The sequence below is a fragment of the Hemiscyllium ocellatum genome, chromosome 34 (genome assembly GCF_020745735.1).
Source record: "Hemiscyllium ocellatum isolate sHemOce1 chromosome 34, sHemOce1.pat.X.cur, whole genome shotgun sequence".
Classification (NCBI taxonomy): Eukaryota; Metazoa; Chordata; class Chondrichthyes; order Orectolobiformes; family Hemiscylliidae; genus Hemiscyllium; species Hemiscyllium ocellatum.
Window position 1 is genome coordinate 18,584,061 of NC_083434.1, and position 12,840 is coordinate 18,596,900.

The 12,840-nt window shown below is 39.8% G+C and overlaps 1 protein-coding gene across 2 annotated transcripts in view; it reads right to left on the reverse strand.

Moving 5' to 3' along the window:
- The window catches only part of tgfbr2b (transforming growth factor beta receptor 2b), a 78,761-nt gene that overhangs the window by 15,791 nt on the left and 50,130 nt on the right, over positions 1-12,840 (reverse strand). For both annotated transcript variants that reach the window (XM_060850318.1, XM_060850319.1), the window contains one exon: positions 8,663-8,804. In XM_060850318.1, coding sequence (XP_060706301.1) covers positions 8,663-8,804 — 142 coding nt within the window. The remainder of the gene's footprint in view (positions 1-8,662; positions 8,805-12,840) is intronic.

Consider the following 12,840-nt stretch of genomic DNA (forward strand, 5'->3'; position numbering starts at 1 on the left):
GTGTATCCCTACCTCAGTGCCAGAAGGCTCAGTTCAAGTGCCACCTATTCAAGAGATGAGTCCTAAACATCCAAACAAGTTAATTAAAACTATTTAAACTACATTATAGATACCAATTCTAATGCAAGGCTAAAACTACCAGTTTGCTGCTGAAGACTATAACAGTATCAACAAAAGGAGCTTGCATTTTATTTTATTTTAAGAAGACTGTCATAACAGGAATGGATAAGAATAGTTCAAAGTTTCTTGTTAACAGTACAGCTTCCTCAATAGCTCACAACAGTTTTGGTGAGCAAAGAGAGGAGCGGAAACAATGACCACACCTTCTAGTTAATGCAGTAAAAAGGCTGGCTAGGTGTTTTTACAGGATTGTTAATAATAAAACACATGAGGGGACTGGTTTTAAAGCAAGAGCTTGAAAAGGAAGTATGAGGGTAGAGAGATATGGAGCGGAAACTCAAGAGTCGAAGATCAAAGCAGTTGAAGATGTGACCGTAGCGGTGGAGCAGTCAAAGTCAAGGATGTGCAAGAGACAAGACTTGGAGGAGTTTAGGAATTGGAGGAGAGTCACTGGTCTTAAGGTCCACCGGTCAAGACTTTCTCTCATGAGAATCCAATCGTAGAAAGATGTCTCTCTTTCCTTCTCGCCTTGAGTGGGAGATCATGAGTAGTGGGGGCTGGAGGATCCGAGGCAAGGGTGGGGTTTGACTATCGTAGCCTACACCAAGACCCCCACTGCCTCTGATTGGCACAAGATTGAGGCATTTGGAGGCTCTCCCTCCCCCCCAGCCCAATTATTTCCCCTGCTTGCCACTTCGAGGGAGGGGAAAATTCCTCTCAAGGATTTTGCGAGTCTCGTGTGCAAGGTACCAGCTATGAAGTGGTGGATAGTACAAATGCAGAGAAAAGACACGTCTTTATTAAAGGCAGAGTAGCAATAATGGGGAATTTTAGCTTTCACACATACAATACAATGGAACAAATGAACCAACACATGTCAAAATGTGGTACCACGTTTCTTCAGTGTCAAGGTTACCTTTCTGTAATCAAATGTTTTAAAACTAACAAACAGGCAGTCTGTAAGATTTAGTAATAAGGATTTAGGGAATCATTAATAATGTGTGAACATTTCTGCAAAAACAATTAAATGAATGAATTCAACATTGTGTTTGATAGAGAAGATCACAAAACTAGAATTTTAAATTTAGTAAAGGCTGACTTCAATGAGATGTGATAGATACTGTCCACATTAAACTGGAAAAATCTGTTCATGAATAAACAATGAAATATCAGTAGGAGATAGTCAAAGACAAATTTGAGATACTTGAATGCTTCAGGGACAAGAACTCAATTGGACAAAATCAACAATAACTGCAACTAAACTGAAATGCAATAAGTAGCACAGATCTTGGAAAGATAGAAGGACAACAAACAGGTGACAAAACAGATAGTAAGAGCCACAAAAACAGCACTTGCAAAGGAATATCAAAATCAATTAGTTTTAACCATTACTTAGGGGGAGAAAAAGAGGAAAAAAAAAAGAGGGTGGAAAGAAGCAGTGTGGGCCCTTGAAAAAGGGAGGAGGTTCATTTTGCGATTGCAAACTAAAGGAAGTGCCAAGAATTACTTTGCCTCAGTACTTACAGTCGAGGAAGAGCTCATGTCAGCAAACTCAAGGAAACCAAAGTGTCAGGATAGGGACACAAAATTATTGTAAATAACAAGTCAGCAATGAAGAACATAATGGCACTAATAAGTGATAAACACCCAGAACCAGATGGTTTCCATTTTAGGATTTTATAGGGCATAGTATTGAGTCACAGAATCAGCGTCATACAGCACAGAAACAGACCCTTTGATCCAATTGGTCCATGCAGACCAAGTTTTACAAATTACATTCACCTGCATTTGCAACTCTCTAAACCCTTCCTATGCATGTTCTAGTCCAAATGTCTAATAAAATGTTGTAACTGTACTTATATCTATCATTTCCTCTGGCAGTTCATTCTACATATGAACGAACTGGTGGGTGAAACAAATTACCCCTCAGTTCCCTTTTAAATCTTTCTCTTCTCACCTTAAAATTTTGTCCCCTAATTTTGAACTTCCTTACCCTAGGGAAAAGATCTTTGTTAATCACTATATCTATGTCCTTCATGATTTTATAAACTTCTATAAAGGTCTCACTTCAACCTCCTATGCTCCAGTGAAAAAAAGCCCTCATCTATCCAGCCTCTCCATACAAAACCCTCCAATTCTGGCAACAGTTTTAGAAATTTTTTCTGAACCCTCTCCAATTTAATAATATCCTCTTTGTTTACCCTGCTACAGAACTTAACACAGTATTCAAAAGGAGGCCTCATCAACATTTTGAGCAACTGCAACTGGACCCAGCACCAATCCCTGTGGATTGCCACTGATCATAGGCCTCCAGTCTGAAAACAACCCTCCACCACCACCACCTTGTCTCCTACAGTCAAATCAGCTTTGTATCCAATTGACAAGCTCTCTCTGAATCCCATGTGATCTAACTTTACTAACCAGTTTACCATGTGGAACCTTGTCAAAAGCTTTAGTAAAGCCCATGCAGACAACATCTAGCACTCTGCCCTCATTTATCTTTTACTTGTTCACAAAAGATTCCAACAAGTTTGTGAGAAATTATTTCCCATGCTCAAAGTCATGCTTACTATCGCTAATCAGTCCTTGCCTCTCCAAACGCAGGTAAATCCTATCTCTCGGAATCTTCTCCAACAACTTACCTACAACTAACGTCAGACTCACCATTATAGCTGTTCTATCAACAATCTTTCAGAAGTTCGAGTGGGAGAGGCCCCCTTAGAGATTAGGATGTCACTTCATGTTTTATGAAAGTCGATAAGAGGGAATTGGGGAGGTTTAGACTAGATGGCTTAACATTTCTTGTCAGGAAGTTACTAAACTTCCTGACAAGAAATGTTAAGCCATCTAGTCTAAACCTCCCCAATTCCCTCTTATCGACTTTCATAAAACATGAAGTGACATCCTAATCTCTAAGGGGGCCTCTCCCATAATTAAGGATAAAGTGACTGAACTCCTTAAAAAAATTCATCTGTTCAAAAGAACCTCTGGATTTAAAACCCTGTTGCACATAATTGACAAACCTGATTGAACACTTTGACAAGTGACTGAGGTATTTGAGAGGATAGTCTAAGGGTGTTAGTTATATAAACTTTCAGAAGGCATTTTATAAGGTCCCTCATTAAGAGCTTGTTGACTAAAGTTGACACATGGAACAAGAGGCAATTCATTGACCTGGTTTGTAAGTTGACTGAGGATACTTTAATTGACAGTTTGTGACTCATGGCAATCTTCAAGGATTTGTGTAGTGCCTCAGTTAATCACTGCAATTCTCAAATGATGATTTAGATAACAGCAAGTCACCGATCTAAATTTGTTGACGACACAAAAATAGGTGTTATTGTAAGCAGTGTAGAAGGAAGCATAAAATTTATGAGAGATATTGCTAGGTTGAATTAGGAGGCAAAACTGTGACACAAGAATTTCAGTGGAGAGAAATTTGAAACTATCCATTTTGGACTCAAGTTGGTTAGAACAGGGTACTTTCAAAATGGTGAAAATGGAAACTGTTGAGCACCAGGGAAACCTGAGGGCCAAGAGCACTAATAAAATGCTAGAATTTAGATTCTGAGATCTAGAATACAAGTGGCTAGAAGTCACGTCTTAGTTGCACAGACCATTGGTTAGGCCACTGCTAGAACTTGGAGGGCATTTCTGGACACAACTCCTTAAGAAACATTTACTGGTGCTGGCTGCATTGATACTACAATAATAACTTCATTCTTACACTGTAGCTAAGTGGGGGAGTGTAAACCAACTAGGGTTTATTCCCTGAAGTCTAGAATGTTAAGAGGTGATTCAAGAGAAATTAACGATATTACAGGCAGTAGATATAGGGTAGAAAGAAATAAACTGTATCCACTAGTTGAGGAATCCAAGACTGTTGGACAAAATCTAATAAACCAAGTCAAATCTTTTAAGCATAAGATTCCTTTCTGTAAATGGCAATTGATCTTAGATCAATTGTTAACTTTAAAATTGGGATCAATAGGTTCTACTAGGAGAAAGTGAGGACTGCAGATGCTGGAGATCAGAGCTGAAAATGTGTTGCTGGAAAAGTGCAGCAGGTCAGGCAGCATCCAAGGAGCAGGAGAATCGACGTTTCGGGCATGAGCCCTTCTTCAGGAATGATTCTGAAGAAGGGCTCATACCCGAAACGTTGATTCTCCTGCTCCTTGGATGCTGCCTGACCTGCTGCACTTTTCCAGCGACACATTTTCAGTATCAATAGGTTCTTGTTAACCAAATGGTAGTATAGGGTTCAGAGCAAAGGCAAGTCAATGGAGTTATGTCACAGAGCAAGAATGATCTCACTAAATGACTGAATAAGCTCCAGAGGCTAAATGACCAACTCCTGTTACTATGTTTTAGAAGTAAGGAACAACAAATCCATGGTCAGCATTTAAACAATGTTAGGAGTTTTAAATTGAGGAATTACCAGCCAATTTAAAACTAAAAGAATTCTGTAAAAAAACTATACTGAGAGCTATAGATTTTCAGGTATAAAGCTACGTGGCTGATTATTCTATCACATCATTCCTTGTCTCAGTGTCAGCTCTGCGCTGTTAATTATTGGCACAAGTGCCAACGGTTAGTTTAAAAAGAAAGTGCGTGCCAAATTCAGTAAGCAAACAATTGTGTTGCCTCACATTCAAAGAGCTGGCATTTGAGAAGCACAAAGAACCAAAGAAAGCAATCAGAGAGACCCAAGCCTCAACACGTTTCAGTTTGCACTCATTTGTAACTGGAGATCACCTGATGTGAGCCAGGCTGGCTCAGGAAGAAAAACCACAACAGCAAAGGAAGTTTATTTGTCCTTGAGCCAGAACTAGAGGCAACAACCATTCTGTGTATTTTCCCATTGCTGGTGGGTGATAACCCCTTGAGGTGCATCAACCTGAACTCCATTTTAATAGCATTTAACCCATGTTCGTGTTCGGAACAGATTGGAATGTTCCACATCCTGAGGTGCTACACAGGCTTCATCTAAATGACAGTGTAATCCAACTGGAAATGTTGGAACGTGAGCCCAGCATATGTTTTGTTAGCTGATAGCTACTCAGCAGTGTGACTATAATGGAAATGTTTGTTTTAGAAAGGAAAAATGTCCTCAGGCAGATTAAGTCAATAAAAACTGCGTATCAGGAACAAATGGATTAAGGGAAGATTTTAACTCTTGGGAGGTGGGTAGTCACTACTTCAACATTTCTAACATTCTGTGTTGGAATAAAGAACAACACAGCTGGGTACCAGGCAGCGAGCCTGTGTCCCATGATAGATTTTCACTGAAAAGCTTCGCAGAACAATGGCCTCAGACTGCAATCGCTGAAAATTCAATAGCTCAATGTACAAGATGGCACCAATATAAGGCAAGTTGTGCACTGAGACAATTGATTTTCAGGTTGTCTTCATGAACTAGAGGCTTTAATTCCAAATTTCAAGATTCAGCAGCAAGTTTCTTTCATTTACAACGTGCTGTTTTTGAAAAGTTAAGTTAGTCAGCAGTACAGCACATAGAGTCACACTGAATTGCAGCACAGGAAAATCAAGCTTCAGTCTCTAACAGTGTTCATGTTCCACTTATGTCTCCTCTCACACTACATCATATAACCCTATTAACATACCCTTTAATTCCAATCTCTATAAACTTATGCAGCTGTCCCTTAAATGTGTCAATGTTTTTTGCCTTAAGTGTTCCATGTGGTAGAAGATCCACATTCAAAACACTCTTGCATAACAAAGTTTCTCATGACAACGCAGAGCAATTAGACACTTAAAAACAATTTTGTTTCTGTTCAATGTTGCAACACTTTCTACCACAGGCAAGAGTCAGTAAAAACAATGTATTTGGATGCATGCAACATTTAATGCCTGGGAAACAAAGATAAGTTAAGGGCTTGGTGAATCTAACTGAAGTTTCTCTTTCTTTTCTGGTCATGACAGAGCTGCTTGCTCAGTTCCAACCTGGTGTTTTTCTGTACCACGCATAAAGCTTCATTTAATGCAAGATGGTAGAACCATATTTCTTGATGGTTCCATTAGAACTCCAATCTTCACAAACGTATGTGAAACTGGCAATTTTGAAATTTAGATGAATAAAATTTCAGAATCTGTAACACTAAGTTGTTTTAACCTATGCAAGATGGTACATGTAAAGAGGCTGGACAACTGCAGAATACAACTGTAAAAAAAATAATAGACACGTGTATGCTGTAAAACTTAAAATATAGATAGAAAATGGTGGTGACGATGTGCAAGTCGGGCAGGAATGTACAGACAGAGACACTTATTGCAGGCTGATGAGCTTTCAGTAGCCCCGGAAATAAACTCAAAGGTATCACATATTAGTAAGCTCTATTCCTGATGAAGGGCTTTTGCCAGAAACGTCGATTTTCCTGCTCCTCGGATGCTGCCTGACCTGCTTGTGCTTTTACAGGACCACTCTGATCTAAACTTAAAGACATCACAGCCAGGTAAAAAGGTGGGTTGGGGGATTGGAGGAAAGAATTACAAAGAAAGGATTAAAGATAAGGTCTGTGATAAGGCAGGAGGTAGGCATGACTGAAGGACAAAAGGCATGATTTGAAACAGACAAGTTTAGAAATAGGATCCCACAGATACTACCTGACCTCCTGAATATATCCAGCACCATAACTGCAGAATATATCCACGATGACAATGAAGATGTCCTTCAGAAATTCTCTTTGATTACTCTCCATCTGCTTTGGTGGTCGGTTGCTATCTTGTGCTGATAATTATATCACATCTTTGGTAGCATCTCCCCAAACTACAACCTTTTTCATCCAGAAATTCAAGGATAGCAGATGAATGGAAACACCATCACCTCCAAGTTCTCATCCAAGCCGCACAATGTTTCAACTTGACGTATTGCTGATAGCTCAAAATCTATAAACTAACTAACAACATTATGGGAGCCACATGGAACGGAGGAGTTCTAAGAGATCTAGCAAAGGCAATAAATGCTGGCCTTGCTACAAACACTCACTTCTCAAGAGTGAACTTACAAAAATATGGAGTGAGAAGAGATCAAAAGTTTCTCTTTTCCAATGCATCTTTTTATAAAACATGTTTCTATCCCCGTTCAAATAGTCAAGTGGGTATCAGCAAATGGGTAACACTCCAGGGAGCTGGGAGCATACAGTTCCTAGCACTCCCTGACCATGCACCTGCTGGTGTTGATCAATATTCAGGATCACTAATCTCTCAATGAGTCCTTGTGTATCCTGGAAACAGAATGAACAGTTATGGCCATTCTGATATTCTACTGACAGTAACACTGCTTCTTCATTAACTAGGTAAAAACAATGACTGCAGATGAGCACTTCCTACATTTTCAGTTTTTAAATCACAACACGTGGTGTATTGTCCTAGATTTCTGATGGTAATGAATTTGCTCATTACAATACTCCTTTCCAAAGTTATGTAAGGTGAATTGAAACACTTTGCCATAGAAAGGCAGGACAAGGGCTTCAATTCTTGGTTGCATTATTCTCATGAGAAACTAAAAAAGGTGGCCGCAAATATTTAATCACAATGAGTTGCCATGGACCCATAAGGAGAGACCACAAATTGACTTTTGTTGTGCAAACCTGACACTCATTACTATTAGTGAGGTTAAATGTTGCAGATTGGAACATATTAAAGTTCATACATGATGCTACGATCATGGACTCCCAGGTCAAGTACAGTACAGGGGTATGTGGAATAAATTACTCCTCTTAAATAATACATCAGTCCCAAACACTGCCCAAAGATCATCAGTTCCCATATTGCAATGTTGTCTTCTCAAGTGAAACTGTGAATTTAATATCAAATTAGGAGCATTTTTTAAAAAAAAGTTTTAAAAAGTCATATTCAAACTTCACTGAATTGCAACTGCTTTGAATCTGCTCAAATTTATGTCACATAGCGTCAAAAGAGATGTTAAGCACAGAAACAGACCCTTCAGGCCAACTTGTCCATGCCGACCAGACATCCTAACCTAATCCAGTCCCATTTGCCAGCACTTGGCCCATATTCCTCTAAACCTTTCCTATTCATATACCCATCCCGATGCCTTTTAAATGCTGTAATTGTATCAACCTCCACCACTTCCTCTGGCAGCTCATTCCATGCATGTACCACCTTCTGCATGAAAAGTTGCCCCTTAGGTCCCTTTTATATCTTTCCTCTCTCACCTTGAACCTATGCCCTCTACTTCTGGACTCCCCCACCCTGGGAAAAAGACTAAAACTCTTTACTCTATCCATGCTCCTCATGATTTTATAAACCTCTATAAGATCACCCCTTAGCTTGCGACAGTCCAGGGAAAACAGCCCCAGCCTACACAACCTCTCCCTAGAGCTCAAATCCTCCAAACCTGACAACATTCGTGTTAATATTTTCTGAACCCTCTCAGGTTTCACAACATCCTTCCGATAGGAAAGAGACCAGAATTAAACACAATATTCCAAAAGCAGCCTAACCAATGTTAAAACAAAGCCATTGAAGTCTAAAAATATAAAGCTTTAATGCCACTTACCACCAATGGCTGTACATCGTGATGTGATCTCCCACAGAACGAGTGCCATTGAATACACATCGGTTTGTTTAAATGCCTCAATATCCTCCAAGTTAATTCGGGACTCCAGCACCTCGGGAGCCATATACCTGGCTGTACCGACCTACAGGAAAATGGGCAAAACATATCAGGTTTTGGACTGGATAGCAAACAGCATCTGACATTACTTGTGATGAAACACAACATAGTTATGCAATTCAGGTCAAGATTCACAATTTATATTTCTAAAGCACCTTTAACGTAATAAAATCCCAAGAGCAGCTGAATGAATTGTGCCAATCTTAGTATCAAATAACTCATTTTTTTTGTTTGATTTGAATTATAAAAGAGGTAACTGTTTATCTCTAATCTCATTACTTTTTTTTTTATTGCTGGCTTTCTTCCTCCAGGCAGTGAAACTATAAGTAGCTAGGCATTTCAATAGACACTCATTGCCAACGTTACACCTGTCAGTACAAGCTGTTGTTTGAAGCATTTCATCATTTCCCATTCTTATGGGTTGGGTGTGGGTCTAAGTGAGGGGGTGGCCGAGGAGTGTTTAATGCAGGCAGTCCTGAAATGTTGGAAGTAGACAGTCTATAGAAACAAGCTACCAGTCCCCAAAGTTGATCAAGAACATGGAAAAGGAGGCCAGGTTTACTGCACAGCTGAGATAAAATAATCATATATGACAGTTCTACAAGATGTGAAATCAGAGATTGGGTGATAAAGAAGGTGTTTAGCATGCTTGCCTTCAATGCTCAGACCAATGCTGTACTCCTTTGAGTACAGGAGTTGGAACGTCATGTTGAGATTGTTCAGGATGTTGGCGAGGCCCTTTCTGAAGTACTGTGTCCAGCTCTGGTCTCCCTGATATAGGAAGGATATTAAGCTGGAGAGGGCTCAAAAAAGATTTACTTGGATGTTGCTGAAATCGGAAGGTTTGAGATAAGATGATGGACTGGAAAGACTGGGACTTTTTTCCACTGGAGCGGAGGAAATTGACGGGTGACCTTATAGAGGTTTATTAAAATCATGAGGAGCATAGATAAGGTGAATGACAAGGGTCTTTTCCCTAGATCGGGGGAGTTCAAAACTAGGGGGCATATGAGAGGAGAAAGGTTTAAAAAGGACATGAGGGACAACTTTCGTTACACAGCGAGTCGTCCATGTGTGGAATGAACTGCCAAAGAGATTGGTGCAGGTACAGTTACAGCATTTAAAAGGTATTTGGAGAAGCTCTGGAATAGGAAAGATTTAGAGGGATATGGGCCAAGTGCAGGCAGGTTTGACGAGTTTAGTTTGGGAACATGGCTGGCATGGACTGGTTGGACTGAAAGGTCTGTTTCCATGCTATTTGACTCAACAACTCTAAGACAATGGATCAAAGGCTTCATTCAACCGTCCATGGACTCAAATTAACTTCAGAGTGATTTGATTAGCAATCCTTAGATTCAGGAGGGAAACAGCAGTTCAAAACTGGAAGTGGACTGTGGTTGTGCTCGGATTGAAAAGACCCAATTTGTGGGGATTGGCAATGCGGGTGAATGGCTTGCCTAGCTTGTGCTAGAAAGGAAATTACCAAGAAATGAAAAACGCTCACTCTGAAAGACAGCTCATAGATAGACCCGACCGCACAACTAGAGTGTCGAATCACATCCCTACCCAAAAAACTTCAGAATTCAGGAGAAATAAACAAGACTGACTTCCAAAAAAAAATGAAACCAGACGGATCTAACACACTATGCTAGTACGGATTACCCAAAATTCACAAACCTGAAGTCTCCTTCAGACCCATAGTTTCACTACCTGGAACCTAATTTACAGATTAACCAACGATCCAGAACCTAAACCTGAGATACAAATCTTTTCAAAACAGACTGTTTGGAGGTTAAAGGTTACTAGGTTAGGAAAGGAATGGAATGGAAGTAACTCTCAACAGTTAAGAATCACTTTGGACTGGTTCTGGGGAGAATTGAAGTACCGCTTAAGGTATAGTATCAAGTATACAGGTTCCATGTGAAGTGGATTTTCAGTTGTGTTATAAATAAAAGCTGGAACTTCTGTTGAAAATATAGCTTGCCCACAGAAAGTGCTTAGTCAACATTACTTCTGGTCTGTGCGCTACAATGAAAAAGTCTTAAAACATGAACTCGTATTCTGTCATCCTTTTGGCTATCAACTGGAATTTTGAATTTCTCTCTTTTTAAAAAAGTTACCTGTCTCCAGGAGGATCATAACATTAACAGGGGTTGGAGTTGTGGAATCAGCTTTGTCATCATGACCATGTACACAAATATTACAATGTAATGGCCATTTCATAGCACACTCTTGTTAAATTGAAAACTGATGGACATAAAAATAAAGCATAGTATATCCCAGGATGGTAGGGTACATTTATACATCGTTAATTTTAATTCAAACCCTGGTGTCATTATTGAATCCAAAAAAAACCTTATTTTAACTCAAAGGCTATAATAAGTTTCCTTACTGCATGCTTGTGTTTTGTAATTCTGGTAATATTGGAGAATATTGTTAAATCCAATGTAACAATCAAATCACTTCATCCAACAGACTACTACTATTGATGAAAGGATCACACAATAAAATCACAGGATCACCACAAGTGCCCATGTCGGTCCATCTGAGACAGTGAATGATAGTGGCATAAGCTGGACGATGGTTCATAAATTCTGGTTTGGATTCAATCTCCTGCGGGAAATGTGAAACTCAGGCCGCATCTGTCCTCTCAGGTGGACTTGAAAAAAAAACCCATGCCATCATTTTGAGGAGCAAGAGCTCACTCATCCTCACTATTTCATACTCATTAACACTTCATACTGGAGCCCCCCAGGGTGCATATTCAGCCCTCTACTGTACTCGCTGTATACCCATGACTGCATCAAATACCAGAGTAATGCCATTCACAAGTTCGCTGATGACACCACCATAGTTGGTCGAATTTCAGATGGCAACAAAACAGAATATGGACGGGAGGTGGAAGAACTGCTATAATAGTGCACTGAGAACAACCTCGCTCTCAATACCAGCAAAACCAAGGAACTCATTACTGACTTTTGGCAGAATGTTACTCATGCCCCCCCACCACCCGAAACATTATCAACACAGAGGTGGAATGATTAGAGAGTGTTAAGCTCCTGGGAGTGGTCAACAACAAGCTTTCTTGGACTCTTCATGTGGACACACTGGTTACAAAGGCCCAACAACATCACTGCTTCCTCAGGCAGCTGAGGAAATTAGGCATGATGGCGAATACCCTTGCCAACTTTTGTAGATGATCCGTCAACAGCATTCTGTCTGGATGTATCACTAGCTGGTGGTGGGGCAACTGTACCATTCAAGATCGGAGCTGGTTACAAAGAGTGGTCTGGACAATCACAAAGGCCAACCTCCCATCTATAGAATCCATCCACCAGGCCCACTGTCGAGGAAAGACTGCCAGCATTCTCAAAGATCCATCTCACCTTGGCAATGTTTTTCTACCACCTCTACCATCGGGGAGAAGGTACAGAAGCCTGAACACATGCACCAGCCATTTTCAAAACAGTTTCTATCCTACTGTTGTTAGAATACTGAATGGACTCACAAACTCTTAACATTCGCTTGTACTTGTGTTTTGGTTTTTGGCACTTTTTACCTATTATTTACTTATCTATGCTACTTAACTCTGATCTGCCTGTATTGCTCACAAGACAAAGCTTTTCACTGTGCCTCGGTATACGTGACAATAAATTCAATTCAAATTCAGGGTCCTGGCTAAAATCGTTCCCTTAAACAACATTTTTTTTAAAAAAAAAGAATAGTCATTTCATTACTGTTTGCAGGACTTCTCAGGAAATTAGCTTCCTATTTTAAAGTAGTGACAGTACTTCAAAAATACTTCATCGACTTTAAAGTGTTTTGGGATGTTCTGGAGTTGTGAAAGGCATCACTGAAACAAGTTATTTCTTTCACACAGACATGCTTAGAAATATTGTGTTTATTAAAATTGGTGCTGTCACAGACCCCTGCAACAAAATTTGCTGTTTTGGCTTCACACTAATGCTAAACTTGTGGAATGCAAGTAAAGCAGACCTTGAAGCAAAGCAGAAACGTTGCCTTTACAGAGCCTCACTCTGATTTATTCTGGTATCATGTTA